We start from the raw sequence: 23,941 nt of genomic DNA, 5'->3' as shown, positions 1-23,941 counted from the left end.
TTCAATATGAAAACATTTGTACCACCATATAGTATTGTTTTGTAAGATTTGACAGAATAGAGGACTTTTTTCTACAATTGTGGAACACTTACAACAATGACAAGTTTGTGACCCAGTCACAATCAATTTTTGACTTATTAAAGACATCAGAGTCAAATTTTCAAAGAATGTACTTTAAATCATGTAGAATGATTTTTAAACAGTAAATCACAAAAAAATTCTAGCCGGGTTTTCACAGGCAAGGTAAAAGAAATGACGTTGTTACAGATTTTAACATGGCTGTTTTATGATATATTTGTTTAAAGGCAGCAGCAACTATTTTTCCTTAAGAGAAAAGCAATAATCATCATAAGTATGAGTAATTTGAACCAATATAGCATTATAGGTGAGTGCGTGAGTGAATGAGTGAGTGTGTGTGCCCTGCGATGGGTTGGCACTCCATCCAGGGTGTATCCTGCCTTGATGCCCGATGACTCCTGAGATAGGCACAGGATCCCCGTGACCCGATGTAGTTCGGATAAAGCGGTAGAAAATGGATGGATGGATAGCATTATAGATAATGTTAAAATTGTTAAAAATATATCTGTTGCAGTTGCCATACCTGTTTTGTCAGATAAGACATTTTTTTACTTTTAGGCATTTACAGTAGCCTATTTTTAAAATACATTATTCTTCATTCTCCATAGCATTATGGATAAGATTGCTTATTTAACTGGTCTATTCTAGTTATGTCCATTTTTCAAAGGTTCCCAATTTCATCAAGTAGCTTTTCTCTGATGGAGTTGAGCTCCACTAAGGCTTCGTGCAGACGATTAGCCAAGTATCTAACTTCAGCAGTCACCTCCTTTTTACATCCTTTCTTCACGTCTTTTGAGTCTTTTGTAAAGTACCTGTCCATTCCTTTATGAAGGCTGTTCAACCTGGCCAGTGTATTGTTCATTATTTCTTCAGCTCGCTCTACAGGGTCAGTTGCAAATGTTATAGTTTGCAGAGCTCGACGTAATTCCCAGTCACCGAGATAGTAGTTGTTTCGTCGTAGTAACGGATGTCTATGTAGGCGTCTTAGACCTTCAGTTATAAATTGCAAACAGTGCTGCATTTCAATCAACTGGGCCTCATAGTCCTGAACGATTATTTCAATCTTCTTACGGTCCTGCATGAAGATGTGGTAAAACAAAATTATGTTTGTAAAATGTTTTGAATAATAAATGTTTATATTAAAGTTACCATAAAACATCTCAAATATTTCTGATTAAAAAGCTGCATACATGCATGTTGTTGAAATTATCCGAAATAGTCGCTGAAGCCGCTGTGATGCCACCTGCTGTTGCCACACCTAGTCCAATAGCCGAGATTAAGAGTGAAGCACCAAAAGTGACTGGTGCTAAAGCCAGGCCTGTGATAGCTGCGGCCCCTCCCACAGCTGTGGTGGTTCCTCCAGTGATGTTCATTATTTTTGCCCGATGATGGAATTTACTGAGGTCATCACCAATGGCATATAAAATCAGGACATGCTGGTAGAGAAGTTCAGCTCGCTCCATGAAGAGATTTAAGTACACGCGGAGGCCACGATGGACCTTATCTGCAATCACTTTAAATGATCTTACAGAAGAAAAAATGAGAAATCGTTATTATCATTTTTGTATCTGCTTCTTTGTAAATGCAAAAGAAATGAAGCCAAAACCAGAACCTCCAAGACCAACACTAGACCACCTAAGACCTGTTGTGTGTGACATGCTCTGCATGATAATTCCTAAGTCTTTCACTACAGGTCACTGCTTTTAAATTTGTGTCCCTTTTATAAGTGTTTTAGAAGTGTAGATTTAACATGCTGATGTTGATTTGGTGTTTAGGCTTCAAAGACACACAATCAACTTAGCAGGATAACTTTTAACGCAAGAACAGCTGGAAATAATTCTTACATGTTCTCATCCTCTTTCAGGCTGATTTTCTCATCAGGCGGCAATTCATCCCAAACTGAAAGGAGGAATAGATGTTAAACTATAATATGAAATAAGAAAACTATAATATGAAATAACAAATGAAATATGTGAATTATCCGAAATCAACATACACTCCACTGTATTCCACCACTCTGCGAGGCTGTCAGTGTCCTGTCAATAAACGATTGATTACACACATTAACAATAGCGTGCTGAAGATGGATTTCATAAATTCAACAAGTTTTGAATCTTACAAGAGCAAATGTGTCCCTGCATGTGAAAATAGTTATTTGAAAAAAAAGCTTGCCGAGACATATCTTAAAATATGTCAGTCCCATTGTTTTGTCTTAAGATGCACTTCAGTAATGTTTTTTCAAGGCATTTCAATAAAAGTGACTTAAATAGCCTAAATTAACTAAGGCAAAGTCTTGGTTTAGGCTAAGCCTTGTCTATGAAACCATTTTCTTGATATCTTAAAAAAAGAGTAGGGCAATATCAAAGATTGAAATCATAGTGAAATTAAGGGTCAAACATTGTTGCTCATGTCACAGTTAGATTTGGAGACTTTAGCCTGAATTTCATAAGCAGGGTCACAAATTCCTAATATACTGAATACTTGCCACTGAAAAAATAAGCAGATAGCAACATTAGCTGCATTACTGACCTCATCTTCTTCCACTTTTTCAAGGCTCTCCTTTTCCTCCTGACCTTTTGCTCTTCTTATGTCCATCTGAGAAGACATCCATTCAGCCTTTCCACGGGAGATAAAAAAGATTAAAAGAAGAAAAAGGGGTGAAAGAGATTAAGATTAAAATGGGTGGTTCGATCAGATGTACCATCATGAATTGAGAAGACAAAACAAAACATGTACCTTTTTGTCAGGGACAGTACCCTTTCAAAAAGGTCCTAATATGTATCATTAGGTACAGATATGTTTACATTTAGTCATTCAGTAGACGGATTTATCCAAAGCTACTTACAGAGAGTCCAGGGAACAATAAGCGAAATGTTATACAGGAGCAATAATAAAATAGGTGCCAATATGAAATTACTTGTTGCAACAAAAGGTAAACACTACTTGTTGAGAGAAACCTTTTGAAAGGGTACTGCCACAGTGTCAAAATCATTTTTTTTCTGGTGTTTGTTAAAAGTTTTTTTAATGGCAACTAACAAAACATTACTGAATGCCTGCGTAGAGTGGTGCTGTAATAATGTTAAATATGTTGGAAAATAATGTTTTTTTATATAATTAAGCATAAACCAATTATTTTAGAACAGCCCAAAAACTAAATCAAGACTTTTTACAAGTGCATAATATGGCCCTTTCAAAAGTATATGTTGTTTCAGCCTTTTCCAGTTTAAAGATTAGACAAGGCTTTAGTGAATTTTGATCATGTCAACCCCTGCTGTACTGGAAATATTTATTATACCTTTGCAGCATCAGACGGAAAATAGTCTTCAGATGTGACACATGGAAAGTCAAGGTCTTCAGGAAAGTCCTTGGTTTCTTTATTCTGAGAAGAGCAGGTACAAAAGTGTTCACTTGAAGTCATAAAGGATCAAGCTATTTTAGAGAATAAACCGTTACGAATACAGAAGTACCTTGGACTTTTTGAGATACTTGGCCATTTGTTTGGATTTCTTTGGTTTATTGTCCTGGGGAAAATCATCAACAACAGCTTGTAGCTTAACTGTTCACCCACCATACTACTGACATTTCAAAATCAAAGTACTAAATTCTACAAAAGACCGGCATTCCCCTTTTGTAATGTTTAAGGGATATGTTCACACAGTCAGTGTTTAGGATTGCCAGCCCATGGACAAACCAGCCTACAACCGATATTTCAGCCCATGTTGTCACCACGTTAATCCCACATAAACGTTAAAGCTGGGACTGAAAGTGTTTCTCATGTTAAACAGTTTGGTCAACTATAGCAGTGGTTCCAAAATCCAGTCATCAGGACCCCCCTCCCAGAATGTTTTAGATAAATCCTTATATAAAACACCTGACTCAATTGATCAGCCTTCTACCAGAATGCTGGAGATGTCTCCGTAATTAACACAACAACCAGCTGATGACTTGAATCAGGTGTTATGTTAAAGGAGAAATCTGAAACATTATGGGAGAGGGGTCCAAATGATTGGATCTGAATTATAGCCCCATGTCCAATATGCATGAAATCCAGGAGACCTTTTTATTCATGGGAATGACCCTGTCATTCCCATGCAGGACCCATTGTTCAGCCTAGGCTATGTATTAAAAAAACTTATTTCAGTAATCCAACACTCAACCTTAAAATATTGAGTTATTTTGGTACCCAAACACTGGGTTAAGCTTTTTGGGTCAAGAGCACAAGGCTCTACTGAATTTTGATAGTTGTCAAACTGTCAAATTGTCATACCTTAGCAGCATAAGACAGAAAATAGTCTTCAGAGGTGGTACATGGATGGTCAAGGTCTTCAGGAAAGTCTTTGGTTTCTTTATTCTAAGAAGAGCAGGAACGCACATTTTTACTTTGGTTCATAAGCAACTAAGCTTTTTTTTAGTATAAACTGGTAAAAATGGACAATTACCTTGGACCCTTTGAGATGCTTTCCCATTTGCTTGGATTTCTGTGGTTTATTTTCCTGGGGAAAATCAACAAACACTTGAATAAATTAGGTTCTTGGTTCATTGTTAACTTACCCACTTGTTGTTACAAACCAGCATACATTTTTTGTTTGTTCTTCTCAACACAGAATAAAATAATTTGAAGAATGCACTGATTACCTTTTCAGAACTGTTTGGTTACAAACATTCTTCCAAATAACTTCTGTGTTCAGCAGAACAAATGTATTTAGGTTTGGAACTTGATGGTGAGTAAGTGCCTTCTTTGAGCACAATGAAATAGCATTTGCTGAACAATGAAATTCATATTGATTTGGAAAAACTTGATTCAATGATGACACAATTTTCATTTTGGGGGAACTTTAAACCTTAAAGGGATAATTCACTCAAAAATGAAAATTCTGTCCTCATTTACTCAAGTTTGACCAAATCTATATGAATTTCAGGTTTGGAAAAACATGAGGGTGAGTAAATGATGACAGAATTTTCATTTAGGTGAACTATCCCTTTAACGTAACAGTCTACCGATACTTGAATGAGAGTTAGTTGACATGTTGTTGTCAATTATTTAGCATGTTGACATTTACACTATATGTGAGTGGTTTCTATGCTAAAATCTTATTTTTCTTGTTAATTACAATGACAAAATTCCCACAACTAGCCTACTGCTAAATTACATTTTCCGGAATTAAACAGATCTGCTTTCACAGATTCCTCAAGAAACACTTTGATATCCTGTCTGCTCCACATATTCCAGGCATGAACAAAAATGTTTGATAAGAAATGACTGCCAACATTTAGATAATATGGTACACAAGCAAATAAATACCTTCAGATTTTTCAGGGTCAGTGCTGGTACTATAGGAATCGATGTCTTCTTTATCTACAAAAGGCACATGCAGAAATACAAGTCGAAATCTGAAAATGTTCTAAAATACAGGAAAATGTATGTGATTTATTTACCACTGATGCATCACTGTTTATGTTTGGTTGCAGCTTGACCTCTGCATCTTCAGTACTCTACAAAAGAAAAGTACCAGTGAAGTCTGCAAATGCTGTGTTTGATAATTCAATATTGAATAATATAAATTTTTGCATGAAGCATTACCTTAGATTGACTTTGCAAGCGGAGAACTTTAAATTTCGTTGATTTCTAAGCAAAAAATCAAAACCAAAAAGTGAAGTAAATAAAAAAAACCAAAATCCTTGTTTTAGAGATAATATTGAGTCAGAATAATTATTTTGTCTTGCAGCTATAAAGAACCAGATCATTGTTGAAAAATTAACACTTAATCGTGCCTGCGACTTATGACAATTTATATAAAAACAGTTTATATACATCAACTTTACAAAGACTGGAAGAATGATGATGATGATGAATATATATGTAAAAACATAAGTGATTGAAGGACAGCTTCTCAACACTATACCCACTTTTGTGGGTATAGCTCAATGTTCCTGCTTCTATTTCCTAAGCTTTGAAGCTTAACCAAACAGACACATGTGCACAAAAAATATAATCTAAAAAAAGATTTGCTTCAACTATAGAAAACATATCCCAGAAATGGCAGCTGACATACATCGCCAATGACATAATTTGAAGCCAAAGTAATGATTGTAATCTGAAGTCGCAGTATCAAGGTCCATTCCATATTCCCTGCAGGCTCCCAACAAACACACAAATCATGTTGTCATAGCCCCTTTGTATAAAACCTTATAAGTAACTTAGTATAACCAAACAGATATCAGAAACTTAATAATTAATAATAAATCTGCATGGTAAGAGTTATGACAGAACTAAAATGACAGAAACCATCTTTGGCAAAAAATATTTCTATATTAATTCTAACACATCCTGTTTGTTTTCATGGAGAGGGTGGAGTTCATGATCTATATAGTAACCACCAAACCTTTTTACAGGTATGTGTTCTGGAACACTGGCACAAAAGATGATTTACCTCATAAAACTTGTGATCTGCTTCAAATTAGTTCACTCAAATATAAATTACACACCAAAGAACACATTCTGAGTTTCATGTGGCAGTGCAACATTATTTGGTTACACTTTGCACTTTTCAACTACCAACATCCTAGCGAATTCTTCCTGAAAATACGCATATTGTGCACCCTATTAATAAACATTTGAGGGGTAAATCACGGAATTTAAAACATACAGATAAAAACCATACATGCACTGAGACCAGATTATAAAACAGTACTTACTGGTCGGCAGTCTTGCATCTCATGGTGCTTTTCATTGTAATCTATGGAAGTAAAGGAATCTGCTACTTTATGAAATTCTTTCTCCTCACTGGCTGCCTGTTAGAAACAAATAAGAGCACACACACCAGAAAACAAATCAACAGAGTACACGGAGGCTCTCAACTGGGGCCATGCAGGTATAGTATCTAGTCCCTTTATTTTTTAAGGCAAGAGATTTATCTCAAACCTTAACAGTGAGTTTCAAAGCAATAAGGAATAAATATATACACATCACATATAACACATTCTCTTTCTAACATGCTTTACTCACCATTGTGTCAGTAGCTGGCATTATGTGAAAACTCTTCTTCTTTCTGATCTGCTTTGAAACCTAATTCAATTACAACGATGATATGATTAGCAAATGGTGATCTACTCTTTTAGCCATAAGATTTAATTCTATGACTGACATCTTGACTTGAGTTTAGATGAGTCAAAGGATGAGGGATGGGTATTTACAGCACTGTAGCCCATAGTGCAGGGATCTCCACAACACTGCTCCTAGTGAGCTACTGTCCTGAAGATTCCAGCTCCAACCCCAATCAAACACACCTGGACCATCTACTACAGATGTTCATGGTTGCTTGATAATTACAGACAGGTGTGTTGAAGCAGGGTAGGTGCTGCAGTTTGCAGGATGGTAGCTCACAGGAACAGGATAGGAGATCCCTGCCATAGTGTTATTCATATTTTCTCTCACAATAATATTTAGGGTTTCTCAGGATATTTAAAACATAGACATGGAAACATTACTAAATACAAATAAAACTTACTGGTCGACAGTCTTGGATCTCTTGATGCCTTTCATTGGATTTGAAAGTTGTGAAGAGATCTGCTTCTTTATGAAATTCCTTGTCCTGATTAGATGTCTAAAAAATAGAATATAATTTTACACACACGAAAACGAGGGCTCATTGTAACGATCTAGGCACATGGTCTAAAGCACACAGCGCAGGTGAATTCAGAGCGTGTCTGAATTAACTTTTGCTAGTTTAACCACGGGGAAGCGGTCGGCGCGCCCCGGCGCATGGTCTAAACGGGTATTCTCGATTCTCTTAATGAGTAAGGGTTGTCTTTTGGGCCAAACATGCAGTAAATCAATCAGATTCTCATCTACCATTCGCTATTTACACGGCAGACTTTGCAAGAGCAAAGACTGGATGCTTCTCTAGAGAGGAAAGGCATCTACACACTGTAAAAAATGCCTGTGAAATTAACAGTGAAATTCTGTTGTTTTCGCACAAAAAACTTGTAATCAAAAATACGGGAAAACACTGTAAAATTATCTGTGAAATGAACAGTGAAATTCCATAGTTTTCAAAAGGAGTTTTTTTTCAACTCCACAAACACTATTATCACCTTCACTTACAGACACCACTGTCACTTTATTTCTGTTACACATCTACATAAGTTTTAATTGAGAATGAACACAGGTTAACATAATGATGGTTTTGTTGACTCAAAAAAGATGAATTTTTGCTTTAGTTGGGATGTTGACCCTTTGCTTCCTGTGGTAGGTCTTTCCCTAGTTTTAATATTAATATTTAATACAGTTTTCCTGTAGCTCAATGGTAAGAGCATTGCGATAAAAAAAGCTCAGAAAAGTTATCTCAATATCTTCTTTGAATCATTATTACATGTTATAGAGTTTAAGTGATTTAAAGTCGTTTGTTGTCTTTATTTATGATATTGTATAGAATCAAATAATATACAGAAGGTCTTGGTAGCATGTGTTCTAGCAGGCATCGAGAATAAAACAGTTTGTCTGAACAATGGTGACACCATTGTTACAACCCAAACCTCTTAAGATAAACGCAATGCATTCTGGGTGTCATCAAAGCACAAAACTCATCCATGACTCCCAGCATGCATTGCGGCTGTAAGCTTTTCATTTGTTGGTAACCACTGTTGAGATTCATACACTTATTCTTTATCTCTGAGTCAAAAACCCAATGTCAACTTTCAAGGGTTCAAAAACTCTTTATATTTGTTGTTGCATGAAATGTGAATCTTAAATGTAAAGTCACTCAAACTCTTGTAACAAAAACCCAATGAGAAATTAAAAAAACATCAGAGAAAAAGCTTGTTAAAGAATCTGATCACATTTTTCTTTTGATGTTATTTGTTACAAAACTATATTTCATATAAAACACTGTCATAGCAGTGTTTGGAAATGAACAAATGAAGGATGAAAGAGCCCAACTAAAGAAGACACTGATCACAATAACGTTGACTTTAAACGACAATAAAGCATCAAATCATGGCTGTTATGCTGCAGTCCCTGTGAAGCAGAAGTGATGATCGTCTTTAGTATTCTGACGTATTTACAAGATGAATAGTGGGTGTGGCTCATGTTTTCCACTGTGAATTAATTGGATGAATAAAAACAGGATGTTTCCGTAATTTTCGGTAGTTTGCTGGCAACCACAGCTGGTGTTATTTTTCCGTAAAAACTACGGAATTTGTATTTTCTCTATTCTAATATTAAATGTTTTGTGGGTCACCACTATGCTGAAGAGTGGAGTCTGTGTTTAACTCAAGGTCAGGCAATGAGATGCCGATGTCATGCTGCATGTTGCTTTGTTTAAAAGTGACTTTGATGTTTTTAATAATGAATTACAAAGAAATAAAATAAGTGAATGTAATATTTTCACTTTTATGAATTAGGTCTAAGTTTCATTTTATATAAAGAAATGCTTTTAATATAAAAGACTCAAGTGTATTACGTTCATACACAGCTTGAAGTTTGTGCCCTGAAGTTTTAAACTGCAAGACTGTTTACGTTCTTTTCCTGTATTTTTTACGGAATTGTACTGGCAACCGCCGTTATTTTTCTCTAAAATTTACGGAACATTTTTTAAAGTGCAGGACAAGCCGGATTTTTATCTCTATGTCCACAATAATCATCTTTACATTGTACTCCATTTATTTTTATATTTGGCATGTTTGTGTGCTGCTACGCTTCCCTCTATGTAATAAATAAAGTGAACACGTGTTGTGGACCTGCCCAGAGGGACATTTTTCATAGTAATGCACTCTTTAAATAAGCAAAAAATATTGCGTCATTGAATTTAGGATGCCTTATTTTACAACTGTAGGACCATTAATTCAATTATACAAATACTTATGATTTATGACAAGTTAGCCAATGATCATTTTTGCTCAAACCAAGATCAACCGAAATGATCCTAAGTAAACAAATCACATTGCACGTGTTTGGAAATGCTGGATGACTAACATCGAGCTATGATTGAATTTGGTTTACTTGAACAAAGCAATGATCATATGAACAAAGAACATGTCAAAATATGTATCTTCTGGGCCTTATTAAGCTTCTGAGCTCTAATTAAGGCAGCAATTTCATATCCATTTTTGACATACAATTTGACACAGTCAAACGTTTTTAGTTTGTTTTTCTACTAAATGATTTCTGAACAGTTACTTTGCAGAAATGCAAACTTTTTAAATGCATTAACTTGACATTGAATCTGTTTTGACCACATTACTTGAACAAATACTATGACATGTACATCACATCAGACAGTAAGGGAAGTTGTGCTGTATGATCACATATTTTTGATTGGCAAAGCTGTCATCATCAGCGTAGGATCACATATTTTACTGTTAACAAGTGGTTATGTCACCTGCTGCTGAAAGAAAGACGCACTGGACAACCAGCTTTTTAAAACACATAATGCATTTAAGTATGCCAGATACCCGAATAATCACGTTTATTAAAGTCACTATTGTTCACAGGCTATGCTCTACTCAGTCATGACAGCAGCAGTGACAACAGTCGTTTTCATTCTTTTAAACTGAGGTTTGCGTTCAAAATAGTTTGCTGGTTACCACACTGTTAAAAATGACACAGATGTTTATCTGTCTGTATGCGGTAAGTCAAACTAAGTCATATGTCTGTGTTTTGCTGGCAATCAGCGTGTATGTGGATAAAGTGGATAAATTAATGTGATGATGTATTGTGTGCTCGTGCTGTAGTTCCCTATCCCCTGCCTGTCAGTAGCTCGTCTTTTTCTAAATAGTAAATAATCGTAAAGCTGTATCTCTCTTTTATAAATTTGATAAAACTAAATATTCTTCCAAGATTCAACATATGCAATACTACTGTAGAGATACTCAAGATTAATATGAAATTGGCAGAAACTGTGTGTGGACCGATCCTTAAAATGCGTAAAAAAGATGAGCAATTCACAATTGGGAAATTCAAACAAACCTTCATTAAGTTTTGATGAACTGTATATCCACAAGCTCCTTTTAGTTCAGCATTGTTATTCTCCTGTAAAACAGAGTTGAAATATGACACATCACTCTAAATTTACAGTCACAGTCATGTTATGTTGTATGTTATATTACGTAACATTTTTTAAACCCTGTCCAACCCTGACTGTGTTGTCCAGACCTACCCCTACCCCCATCTTTCGCTCACGTCAGCGTAATTCGGAAATTGGACACCCCGCCTTTTAGACATCACAGCATATTTTTTTTATTGAATTGATTATCTTAGGTTTACTATAGATGGTTTCATAGTTACATCCAATTATTGACAGAACAATAATCATGAATTTAAATTTGCTGTAGAAGGCCCAAAGAAACTTGACTTTGAAATTTTTACGTTTTTAATAAAAAAAAATTCTGTTCTCTTTCTGAAGTTTATTTCTATTTTGAAACATCTTTGTAACATCTTCGTCTACTTTAACAAAATTGTAATTATAAACATTTTCTGCACAAAGTTAAGGTATTTATTGTTAGCTTATATATTTAAAGTACATTTGTATCTTGTTAGCTTTTTGCAAGCCTGTCATTTCTTCTCAATTACACAAAACATATGATAAATAGAAATGGCATGACTGTATTCACAAAAATTAAGATAACAATTTACATTATCATCTGAACAGTCATTAAAGCAAATTTCAGTGTTCTGTGTATGGCAAACACATATGAATAAACTTGCTATCTAAGTCATTTAAAACATGAAACACAATTACCAAAACTTAATTTAAGTAAAACTAAGTAGTATAAATGCCTACCTTGTCAAATCCAAAAACAAATCCTTTTTTCGGAACAAATTTGACTTTGATTTTCTTTTTTTGTTTCTATTAAAAAAAGAATTAAGATGATAATTAATAAGCATTAACAAGACAAGATAAAAATAGGCAACATTTGATTTCTACCTTTGTATCAGCTGTTCCATCAATCCCATTGATGTCAGAAACCTAAAGCATAGGACATTAATATTATCTGCTATATATTTTTTATATTATTTATGTAAATTTGGTTTATAAGGACATATATTGGTACTTGTTTTTGGCCAAAGGAGTATTAAGTAGTTTTTGTAAACACTGGTCACTGAAATGGCCACATTTAAATTTAAATTTTAATGTCATTTTTATTTTAACTTTACAGCACACATTGAAAGACAAATATTGGTACAACACTATAATATATATTAGATCACTGACTCACCCGTATTGAATCTCTTCTAAGCTTTAACTTTCCAGTCTGATAACAAAGCAACATTACATAAATCACTGAAATGGCAGTTTGTGTACTATTTTGTTGTACTTTGTTTCACTTCACTTACTGGTTTCCGTTCAGTGAAAAATTCTGGATTGTCCTCTGGCCAGTCTTCTACGCAATATTCCTAAAGATCATGTGATTTAGTGTGAATGTGCAATGTCTCCTACAATAATATGCCTGGGTTTAAAATGACCCACAAAGATGCTCACCTGACCAGTGAGAAGAATGTCCTCATAAACCAGGGGATCAAGCACTGCTGTTGATGTCATGTTCTGTTAAATCATAACAATAAGATAACAGTTAACAGTCGACTGATAACAAAGCATATACATTTCAGCACAATCATGTGTCAGTCTTTTTCAGTGGCTTGGATATTATGTGTAATAATCACAAAAAAACGAAATAAGATGTTTCATACCGATTAAGATTAAACAACTACGTTTTTTACGTTAAATTATTGTTACAGTTTACCAGGATGAACCAGTGACATAGTAACATTATAGTCACTATTGTACCGAAAACAGCCCTTTATTGTGTGGATCAATGTTACACAACATGACAAAAGTATATTAACGGTGTTTGTCCTCATCTCTTAACTATCCATTGAGTATATTTTTTTAATATTCTTGCCTTGCAAACAGCACAATTAAAATTCTATCCTATAAAAACAACACATTCTCACTCCCAATTCTTTACATATGGATGTTCATGCAGCGCCAGAGCTGGTTGCTTTGTTCATTGTACGTATGTTCAGCAGTATTTTCTTCACTGCATTTTGGTGTTGAATGTTATATTAACAGTTATGATGCTGGATTTGAAGATTGTTTGAAACTTATAGATGGAGCGGTCGCAGTGCAAAAAGATGATGGTCATGAACCGCACGCGGTGAAGTCATATGTCTGTGTTTTGTTAGCAATAAGCACATACAGTATTTACATTATTTAAACAATACAAACTTATAGTGAATCAACAGATATGTAAGAATAATGCAACCGACACTGTGTTTCAACAATGGTGCAAAATCAACGCTAGAGTTACAAATCCCTTTAAATTTATAAAATATTAAGGCAGGCGTTTGAGAGAATATGCAAAACTACAGTATGTCACCATATCCTTCTCTTTATTTCACAACCAGTCAATTAATAGTATCAATACATTACTATCTCTTTTTCGTCTACCTTATTTTTTTATTTTTTGTTAAATCCTCTAGCTCAGTGATTTTCAAACTGGGGCCCGTTGCCCCCTTGGGGGCCCGAAGATGGATATGGGGGACACAGATTTTGGGGCATTTTATGAAAGATTTACGTTCATCATAGATTTTATGTAATCAAACATAAAAAAATTGCAAACACATAGTTTTTGTATTAATCAAATTTCTACGTTTAAGATCATCAGTGTTTTTATGAGGGGCCCCAAAGCAATGCATTCTACACAAAGGGGGCCTTACAACAAAAAAGTTTGAGAACCACTGCTCTAGCAGGTGCTTGGCCAAGCTGTGCTGTGGGGGCCTTTAAGGGAAATTTAACCTATGTGTTTCACTGCTGTTGTCCGGGGTAAAGCTGAAATGAATTAAACTAACTATCACTAAGGTTAACACAATGAAAGGCTTAAGTGAGATTCCTTTACTCAACAAAACATTTCACAACCAGAAAGAAACTAACAGAAATCACTGCCAAATAAATTCAGATAGTTTGCTGTAACAAAAGTGGGAATCTCTTAACCATTTGATGCAACAACATCCAGAACATTTAAGACATGAAAACAGGATCACATGTATTGACACTATTCATCTTAGAATGATATTATTATGGTTAATGGAGAAAAAAGATAAAGACAAAAAAGAAAAGAAAAGAAAAAGATATCTATCACTGATGATGTACTGTATTAGACTGACCTGGACGCTAGCTGCACCACGAGAGATAAGTCTGGAAGGTGATGGTGTCTGAAAATTATAAGTAGAAATATTTACTCCATAAATTATCAAAATGCTAAATAAGAAAAATATGTAGGAACAAATGTCACCACAAAAGTAAAAAAGTACCTGCAGCAAGGATGTGTTAATGTTACTGAAAGCGTTCTTAGGTGTTTTACTGCGAGTTACAGGAGGACGTCTTCTGTAGTTCTATAAGAATAAAATATGACATTTTTTACTGTGCCACAAGAAAATAACCCGCTACATTCATTACAGAAGTCTTCAAAAATAAAACGCACCAGGTTCCCAATGGGTGTGAAGCTGGTGATAGGTGCTGCAACAGCAGATAATTCTCGGATTCCATTTTGTGAACCCATTTGAGAAATGTCAAATGGGCTGGTGTGTGGCATCTCGTGGGGGTTAAACTTTACACCATTCTGAGTACTGGCTGGTAGATCAGATAGATAATTAAACCCGTTAATATTGGCCTCCATTAAAGGTGGATTTAATAGTGTAGATGATGAGGTCTCTTCTTCAGTGATGGAAGGGAATGTGTTAAAAAGATCACTATTTGTTTCCTTGGTTTTGGAAACGTGAGGTGAGGTGGGAGGTAAGCAATGAAATAAATTATCTGTTGATGAAGTCTCAAAGAATCTCTCTGTGTTCATGTTTTTTTGAAAAACATTTGTAGGATTGTATTGTAGTATTGGAAAGGTTCTAGCTTTGGCCTGCCTGGAGAAAATCAATTCCACATGATTATCCCTCTGGTTGGATAATGATGGAGATTCTGATTCTGTGTTCTGATTGGCCGGGGAACTATGCAGATCAGTGTTCAAAGGTTGACAAATGGCTGCTGTTTTATCCCCAATTTCAAATGATTGTGGGGTTTGACAAACATGAAGCATGTGGTTGTTAAATGTTTGTGAATCGGTGTCCTGACAAAAATCCGGTGGGGGAGGCACAACCCAGTCCGAGGCTGGATAGAGAGTATTATCCAATTTAAAATCGAAAAATGGTGGTGACTCTGTTTTTGTCTTATTAACAGAGTCGCTCTGTCCTATGTTTAAATTATTTATATTTTGTAAGAATTTATATTGAATTATGTTGTCCTCCTCATCAACCATTTTCACGCTGCAGTCCTGCAGAACAAATAAAATGAACAAAACATGAAATAATATATTTTTTTATATAGTGAGCATATATAGAATATAGTTGGCATTACCATTATGATTCATTTTGCATTAATGAATGAAACATTAATATTAGACACACTCATTTTATTTAAGCTGGGTGCACACTGTTAGATTTTAGCCACAGTCTCACAACATTTTTGGAATCGTAGATAATTTTTAAATGTCCTAGGCTGAAATCTGTAGTCTTTATGTCTGGCAACAGATGATTAATGCCTATTGTAATCATTTTTTTTCAAACTCCAATTTTTCTGTCTTTTACCAACAGATATCCCGCAATGTGACATGGCCAATAGGTTGAATGATCCATACAGTGTGACATAAAAAATATACAGTTTGCACCCGGTGTAACAAAATCTTTATTCATCATATTTAGGTTCTCACTGATACCTGTGGGGTTGAATAGAAAGGATTCCATTGGCTGATGGTAGGCCCATTCTAATCAAGAGAAATAACAAAAAATAAGGCATTTAAGAGAGTGGGTGAAAACTAGGATTGCAATGATAATCATACAATTACCCCACAAGCCGTGATGTACATGACTTGCATATTTGCACTTTTTGTGCTGCTGTGAAGTAGTGTGACAGAATGAATCTTCGTCACGGTGTGATTAGTGACAAAAACTCCTGCAGCATGACTAATATGGGAAACAGTTCAAACTAAAGTAAAACAGACAATTAAGCTGTGTTCACACTGCAGGAACTGTTGGCAACAGGATGTCCAGTGACAGGACTAAGTTAAGAAAAAATCAAGCAATGCACATACAAATTGATTTTCAGGAGCCTACAGTTTAGCTTTGTGCAGTATATACCTGTTAATATAGCACATGCATAAAATCGTAAATATTGTACTCTTTTTTGGGGGGAAAACATATTTGGTAACTTAATCGACCAATCACAACGGCGATTTCATGGCTATCTTTGAGCCGTGGTAAGCACATGGATTTCTCCCAGCCAATCAACAGATATCAGTCTATGTCATAAATAGTGAAGCCATTGTATTTGATAAATCTGGAGTTTCCGGGGGCGTTTCAAACTTCACCGTACTTCCAGAAATTGTAAAACACGGATCTGCGTTCCGACTCCCACAAATACGTAAATAGCAACAAACAATGATAAATTACTGAAACTCACACATCATGTGGTTGAATAGTTATGTTTAATGTTAAGACAGATGTTGTTATCGTAGAAATGTCTATTTCTAGAAATTTGTGAACATTGTTGCATGAACAATGGTGTGACCATATTTGATCATGCCCTGTTCAGGTAAGTGACAAAACTATTAGACATACACCCGATGCGTCTAGGTCTAGTAAGCCATACTCAGGGGTAATTGTTTTACCAATAATGTATTATAATATGGGACAATAGTATTTAGTTGTGCATTGAATGTTGCCACAGGTTTGTATAACATTATACAGTTGGAAACTTAAACTTACAACAGTATTTATTATGCTTAAATTGCATATATTTTTGTTTATTTTTACTGTGAGCGTTATAACTACTACATAAGTGTGCAGCAACAGTATTTGGTGCTATTTTTACGTCTTATTATATATTTACAATTTTTATGTCAATCTTCTTTGTTTTCCTTAGATCTGCACTTCACTGTTACTGGTTTGAGTTTGTGTTCCTAGATATTCCGTAATTAAATAAAAAAATCCTAAATAAATATTCTATGAAGTTTATATATGTTTGCAATTATTAAAATGTTATATATCTGTCTTATGTTTTAAATATATATCTTGGGACAAATGACCATAGACCGACGAGGAACCATATGTGGTAACATCATTGACCTTGATTAGCAAAAAAGTAGTTTTTTTCCTTTAAGTAACAAAAGCTTAGAAGTCTTTTTGAATTTCCAAATATTTAATTGAGTGCCCTATAAAGGGTTGATAACAAAAAATCTGCACTAGTGTAGTTTATATATACTAATTTAGGATATATAAAACAGGATCAATGTCCGGCAACAACGTTTATAACTGTAGCACACAGCATCTATATCTACACAGCAACAAACAGGCATGTGATCAGCCCAGGACAAAAAAAAGGAAGACTGCACGTACCCTCTCCCAACCCCCCACCAAAAATAGTCTTTAATGTTACTAATTAAATGTTTCATGATTAAAAACAGGAAACTGTTTGCCAAAAATAAATCTTTTTCACTTATCAACAATAAAAACAACCTATTATTATAACCCAATTCTGACAGCCAGTTTTGGAAATATCAGTTCAAATGTTTAAAAGTTTATCAATCACCTAAACAATACTTTGTAAAATAGGTTGATGTTTTGTGCAAATAATTTAAGCTAATGTCCAATAAGATTGATACCCTTGAGTATTTTATATTAGTAATAATATTATTGTAATCAGAAATAATTAATCAAACAACAATTGAACATAAAAAGTAAAGAATACTGTGACGTCAATAGACTTCCACACACAGCCACTAGATGGCGCATCCACGTAATCCACACAGCGTTTCTCCGCATTCCACGTGTAATAACAGGTATTTGCATACGCTGCATGTTGCGGTTTTTGTTCATTTAAATGTATGGATTCAGTATATACTATTTTATTCTTATAAATTGCTGTTGTTTAAATCTATGACAATAGTGGGTCAGACAGAAGTATGGGAAAATGTACAGGCAGACGGTTGTTATCGCAGAAATAATCAGTGTATCATACGGCTCTTATTCCGGCTGCTTGTACATCATCCGGCATATTACACGGCTAGTTGCCACACGGAAAAAAAAACTGGTCATGAAATGCGAATTTTTGCAAATTGAAATGAAAAAAATGCAACTTTTTACAGAATGCAGACCGTACACAATGAAAAGCCGGTTACTTTCATTTTTTAGGTAAGAAACGATGTTCAAATGTCGCGAACAGGCAATTTGGAACAGGCGACTTTTGGAGAAGGGGTGTTCTGTCACGGTCCACTGTCTGGCCTCATTTACCACCGGACTACACTTCCCATAACCCTTTGCACCCGTCTCAGTTGATCCCCATCATCTAGACATCTTTTATTAATTCTCATCACCTGGACATCAATTGTTAATTTCCATCACCTGTCTACCACTCTTTATCTGTCTTATTTAAGTCCTCTCCTTAGTTCAATTATTTGTCTGGTATTGTAGGTGCATACGGTGTTGTGTGGTTTCATGTGTATTCTTGGATGATATTAAACTGTATTGGATTATCTGCGTTTCTTGAGTGTTCCCTGCACAAACCGTTACTTTTAGAGGTTGTTTTCTGTGAATAACGAACCTGCAATGTCGTGACTGTTCAATCAAAATCAAGCATTGCAACAAGCCGTGTAATAACTGAGGTTACATGCACAGCAAAATCCCCAGAGTAAAATGAACTCTGCTCAGATAACATTCGGTCCCACTCTAACGAGTGTTAAAGTTAATGAGATAATAGCATGATTAATAAAGTGATGATTGATTGAGCATTGGGGATGAACACCTGATGATAATGAGCAGAACCACTGATAGAAGGAGTAACACAAGAACTACAACTGACTTCAGCCGCAGCCTTAGATTAAATTAAGTGAAGATAATAACACATTAGATATCTCTAGATCTCAGCAGAAGAGGAATAAACAACTCCACAGACAGCATTACCATTTCACTTATCAGACCTCTACAGAAGCTCTTATTGAGAATTAAAATCATTTTTTTATTAAAAATGTTTGGTCACCATTTTGGTGATCAGTGTTTCACTTCATGGTGGAATTGACAACAAAGCTTACTTATAAACACTGCAGCCAGAATGATTATGTCAGCTAGAAAATGCTTATCCAAAATCAATTACAAGATTCTTGCTTTTACGTTTACATTTATGCATTCGGCAGACACTTTAATCCAAAGCGACTTACATTCTTTACCCTATACATTTTACATAGGTATTTGCAATGCCCTGGGATCGAATCCACAACCTTGCATTGTTAACGCACTGCTCTTACCACTGAACTACAGGAAAGCTTTTAGAGCATTACAGAACCTGGCACCTTCTCATCTCTCTTTCATGCTGTCGGCGTATATTCCATCCAGATCCTTGAGATCGGAAAACCAAAAACTACAAACTATAAAGGAAAGGATGAGCTTTCTCCCGAACCGGTCCCAAACTTTGGAATAATCTCACTCCTCTGGTTAGATCTGCGAAGTTCTTGCCTATGTTTAAGGCCCTAGCTGCTAAGAGGCCACTTATTAAACTTATCCAGGGGTCTGTCAGATAGCTTTTATGATGTCTTGTTTGTTTTTACAGTTTTTTTTGTATGTGATTGTTTGTTATGTATTATTATTGTAAAGCACATTGGGCAACCACTGTTGTATTGTGTGTGCTGTATAAATAAATAAGAAAGAATGTTTTACCTGTGCTGTTGGTAAAAATGGGTTGGCTGAACTTCTCTGAACACTCTGTTTAGAAAAGGAAATCATTAATGGTTTTAAAGTGTGCATTTTTAATTTTCATATGCTGCTGATCAAAATCTTACCTCCACTGGTAGACCGAATGAAACTTCAGCGCCAGAGAGGTCAAAAAATGAATCACTATCCTGTGTGAGACACAACATAGAAATATGTTTATGTTAATATTAATATTATTTAGAGTTGTCAACGTTAACGTGTTAACGCATACGCTTTAACAAAACAATTTAACTCCTTAATATGCACGGATTGTTTTATACCATTGTGTGATATGGTTAACGTAACAGCAAACACTGATACACTGCTTAATATGTTGACACATTGCGCTTGGTCTGCTTTATGTCAAGTTTCGTTATAAAAAGCTTCCAGATGGAAGTTTGGATAAAACCAAGTTGTGTTCCATTGTTGTAGTGATGAACTGTCTTTTCAACGAAGCACAACAAGTTTGGAGTATCATCTTTGGGCCAAACATATTCTTGCAGATGTTAGCAAAGATGCTAGTGCTGAGACAGCGTCAACAAGCCATGCTTGTCAAAGGACACTGGAAAAATGCAGCAGAGGAATGCCTGTGAACAAAACAACAACATCAAAGTTAACTAATTCCATCACTAAATGGATCGCCACAGACTAATGACCCATCAGCATAGTTCAGGACCGTGAGTTTCAAGACATCATTCAGATTGCCGCAGGCGATCCATCATACCTGTTACCTTCGAGGGGAACTATTTTTATGAGAATACATAAACTGTATGACACTGAAAAAGCTAAAAAAATGAGTCACTTGGTTCAACGGACAAAGTCACAACTATAGTAACGGACAGTCCTCCCACTATGATTGCTGCTGCAAGGAGTTTACCATTCGAGCATATTCCTTGTGGTGCACGTTATACAAAGAGTAATCGCGTATTTTACATTGTTTTAGCCAAGTGCCGTTAATTGGTCAGACACTTTAAGCACAGTTCCGCAAACAATGCAGAGCTGAAAGTCTCTCATGGACTAACAGAGGAGTCTCTTGTGCAGGATGTACTGATGCGATTTTGTTTGACTCTTAAAATGATATTTTTTAAGTAAAGTGTATATCATCTAGGCTATATATCTTTATGTTATTTTCACACACGTAAGAGTTAAACATACAGCTAAGCATTGTAAAAAAATATTTTGAAAAATACAATTATTTTCAGTAATTTTCAGTTTTAAACTGTAACTGTAAAATGTTTACACTTTTTTTTACATATTTTTCCGGAAATTTTCAGGTAACCATACCTGCCAGTTGTCCCCCCCAAAATACTTGTGTTTCACTGTAATTTTATGTTTATTTTTGACAGTGGGATGGCAGGCGGCATGACTGGCAATTGATCACAGGTAAACTGCCAAGAGGGATTGTGGGAAATTTAGTGCGCTTGTGACAGATGCTGGTGAGGTGACTGGAGAATGTGACAGTATTCAGCAGTATAGCGCACCGGGATGTTTGAGTCGTTGTATGGAAAGCCAAAGTATCCATTAACGCCTGGAAGGGCGTCTTAATGCACACTGGGGCATCAAAAGCATGTGATTTGACAGCAAACGCACGTCATCGAGGTGCGCTTTGAGTTGTCGGGAAACACGTGTCGAAAACGTTTGCTTTTTGTTTTTGTCCTATACTCGCCTGCTTGTGAGGACCATATGTGTAACAAGCGACTCGCGTTCTAGCTTATATTAGAGTGTTGTGTTAAATGGTTTTAACCACTGCATTGCATTATAATATTATATTATAATGAGCCGAAGCACAACAACAAAGAGGCTGAATACAAGAGGTCACATAAATGTGGCATATACATATGTTCCTCACAACTACCTTAGAAACTTTTAGGTTTGATTAAAGATATTTTTCCACTGGCTTCCCCTACGGCCATTTTAAAGAAAAGTTTTGTTTCATACGCAAGGCAGGCTCTGTCTTTTTTTATGGAGCTAAATTATGCTTGTAGTAACTGAACAATCATGATCCACTTTCCGTTCAGTATAATAACTCACATCATTAAAATCAGTTAATATAATATAATTCCATATTGTTTTGGTTGGATTCAACAAGTCCATACGCCACCTAGCGGACAAAACATGACACACAGAAGCGCAAAACAATGAGTACACGCTTTCGAAATGAAGAGAGCACGTTCTTTTCGCCTGTTTGGACACTTGAAACACACATTTCCACTGCATGTTTTGTTGACCTGATTACATGTTCATAACGTGCGTTTATCTGGCCAAAAACGGGCGTCGAAAATGCTCAAAGCATGCTTTTTCCGTGGCTCCAAAGCGCACGTCGAGAACGTGGGTTTATATGGAAAATCACACGTCAACGACGTGCGTTTGCTGTCAAATAGCACGCTTTTGACGCACCAGTGTGCAAAAAGACGCCCTACCAGGTGTTCATATCGTGGCCCTCTGCGCACACACAACATCCCCTCTCCACCAACACACACACTTACCACAGTACATTAAGGTATTTTTCCTTACTGTACTTTTCTATAGAAGTGAGAATACATCATTACACCATTAAACTTGAAATGCAACAAGCCGAACACAGCAAGACAGTTAACACCAAAATAACATGCAACAAATACAAATCATTATTCCACATATGCATTATGATCGGTGTGTCGCGTGTATGTGCTCGTCATCGAAATTATGGACCACATGCCAGACACTGCCTCCAAGTCTTAAGAAAACCAGTGCTACACTAGCAGACTCACCTGCAAATAAACTATGATTATAATAAATCTTAATATTAAACTGGTAACGTATAGAACCGACCATAGTAGATTTACCATTTAGCTGATAAAATGTCACTGTTATGCAGGATAATCACAAATATGCATGTTAAATTTAAGACTGACCAAGCAACATAAACAAATGTGCACATCAACAACCAGAATGAATTGAGGCACAGCGGCCTTATAAATCATAAATAACTTACAATTTGATGATGAAGTTCCTTGATAACAAAGTCTTCCTTTTTTATTGAAAATAGTATTTTAAAGTTTTTTTATATATTTTTTTACGATAGTTTAGGTCATCAAAGAGGGCCTAGAGGACCCTGAGGGTTCGTCATTGGGTATTTGGGTATAAGCATGAGATGGATTCATGGATTCAGGTGGAACATTAAAACATCAGCTGACAATGTTTCAGTTAAGATAAACACTTTGAAAACAAACTTAACAAATTGATGCACTATATGAAAAGATATAATTGGCTATGTGCATAAATCTTCACATAAAATAAACAGATTATGCACATGGAAAAGCAAGAAAATTTCAATGATTAAACATTTAGAAATCAGAATCAGGTCTTATTTAAACTCATATGTAGTGTAGTATTTGCTGTTTCTCCTAACACTGAGGTGTCATCATGTCAAGATTGAAATATCTACTATTAATTGTGCTTCTTATCAAAGTGCTTAGTTTCCAAACCTATATAATCCTTTGTATGTGTGCATAATAACAATTAAAAATTTGTTCAAATGTCAGAGCAAATATCATAAGGTATTATTGCTGGAGGATTTAAAATTAGACCAACAAGAATGTCACCACTACATACTGTCAGCCACAGAAGAATGAGTATGGGTAACCATATCTTGGCAGATATGTCACTTTTGTCAAGCCATAATGTACCACATGTAGCACAGCCTGCCTTACATTGAATTATCGTCTGTCCCTCTAAACTATATAAACAAAAAACATTAAAAAACATAAAAAAATGTAATAATAATATAAAAACCTTACCATTAAGCCTAGTAGTGCTGTTAGAAGAGGGTTTCACGAAATATAGAGAGGAACTGAACCACTCACCAAACGTGTTTAGAAACATGCTTACTCTCCCAGCAGGTTATGCTTATCATGCCAGTGCTTCTCTTAACACTCCTCAACTAGACAGAAATGCAGTCTGGCCTGTTCCACTTTAGGTCATACATCAACAACTGATAAATTAAACTGAACCTGGGATGGGTTTCCCAAGCATTTAGCAAGTTTCATTGTTACACAGCATAGTTCTATGATTCAAAGTGTCCAAAAACCATAGGTT

At 35.5% G+C, this 23,941-nt stretch overlaps 1 protein-coding gene across 5 annotated transcripts; it reads right to left on the bottom strand.

Annotated features, from left to right (window-relative positions):
* si:cabz01007807.1 (uncharacterized) lies at window positions 1–23,941 on the bottom strand. 5 transcript variants are annotated; one of them, XM_056749500.1, is made up of 29 exons: window positions 23,644–23,941; window positions 20,146–20,451; window positions 19,954–20,013; window positions 19,832–19,876; window positions 15,841–15,888; window positions 14,560–15,399; window positions 14,390–14,470; window positions 14,243–14,290; window positions 12,558–12,620; window positions 12,413–12,472; window positions 12,295–12,330; window positions 12,003–12,044; window positions 11,859–11,924; window positions 11,045–11,107; window positions 7,587–7,682; window positions 7,085–7,144; window positions 6,775–6,870; window positions 5,660–5,704; window positions 5,515–5,571; window positions 5,381–5,434; window positions 4,518–4,571; window positions 4,346–4,429; window positions 3,546–3,599; window positions 3,374–3,457; window positions 2,608–2,694; window positions 2,075–2,114; window positions 1,923–1,977; window positions 1,269–1,602; window positions 1–1,153 (listed from the first exon to the last, which is right to left on the bottom strand). In XM_056749500.1, the coding sequence occupies exons 2-29, from the start codon at window positions 20,146–20,148 to the stop codon at window positions 740–742; spliced, it is 3,069 nt and encodes a 1,022-aa protein (XP_056605478.1). In that variant the 5' UTR covers window positions 20,149–20,451; window positions 23,644–23,941; the 3' UTR covers window positions 1–739. The 5 variants fall into 5 exon arrangements, with proteins under 5 accessions (XP_056605478.1, XP_056605460.1, XP_056605486.1 ...); XM_056749482.1 differs by having other exon boundaries at window positions 19,954–20,451; XM_056749508.1 differs by lacking the exon at window positions 20,146–20,451.

This window comes from Triplophysa dalaica, chromosome 1 (assembly GCF_015846415.1).
Source record: "Triplophysa dalaica isolate WHDGS20190420 chromosome 1, ASM1584641v1, whole genome shotgun sequence".
Classification (NCBI taxonomy): domain Eukaryota; kingdom Metazoa; phylum Chordata; class Actinopteri; order Cypriniformes; family Nemacheilidae; genus Triplophysa; species Triplophysa dalaica.
The sequence above is the reverse complement of the archived record's forward strand: the minus strand, read 5'-3'. Positions and strand labels throughout refer to the sequence as shown.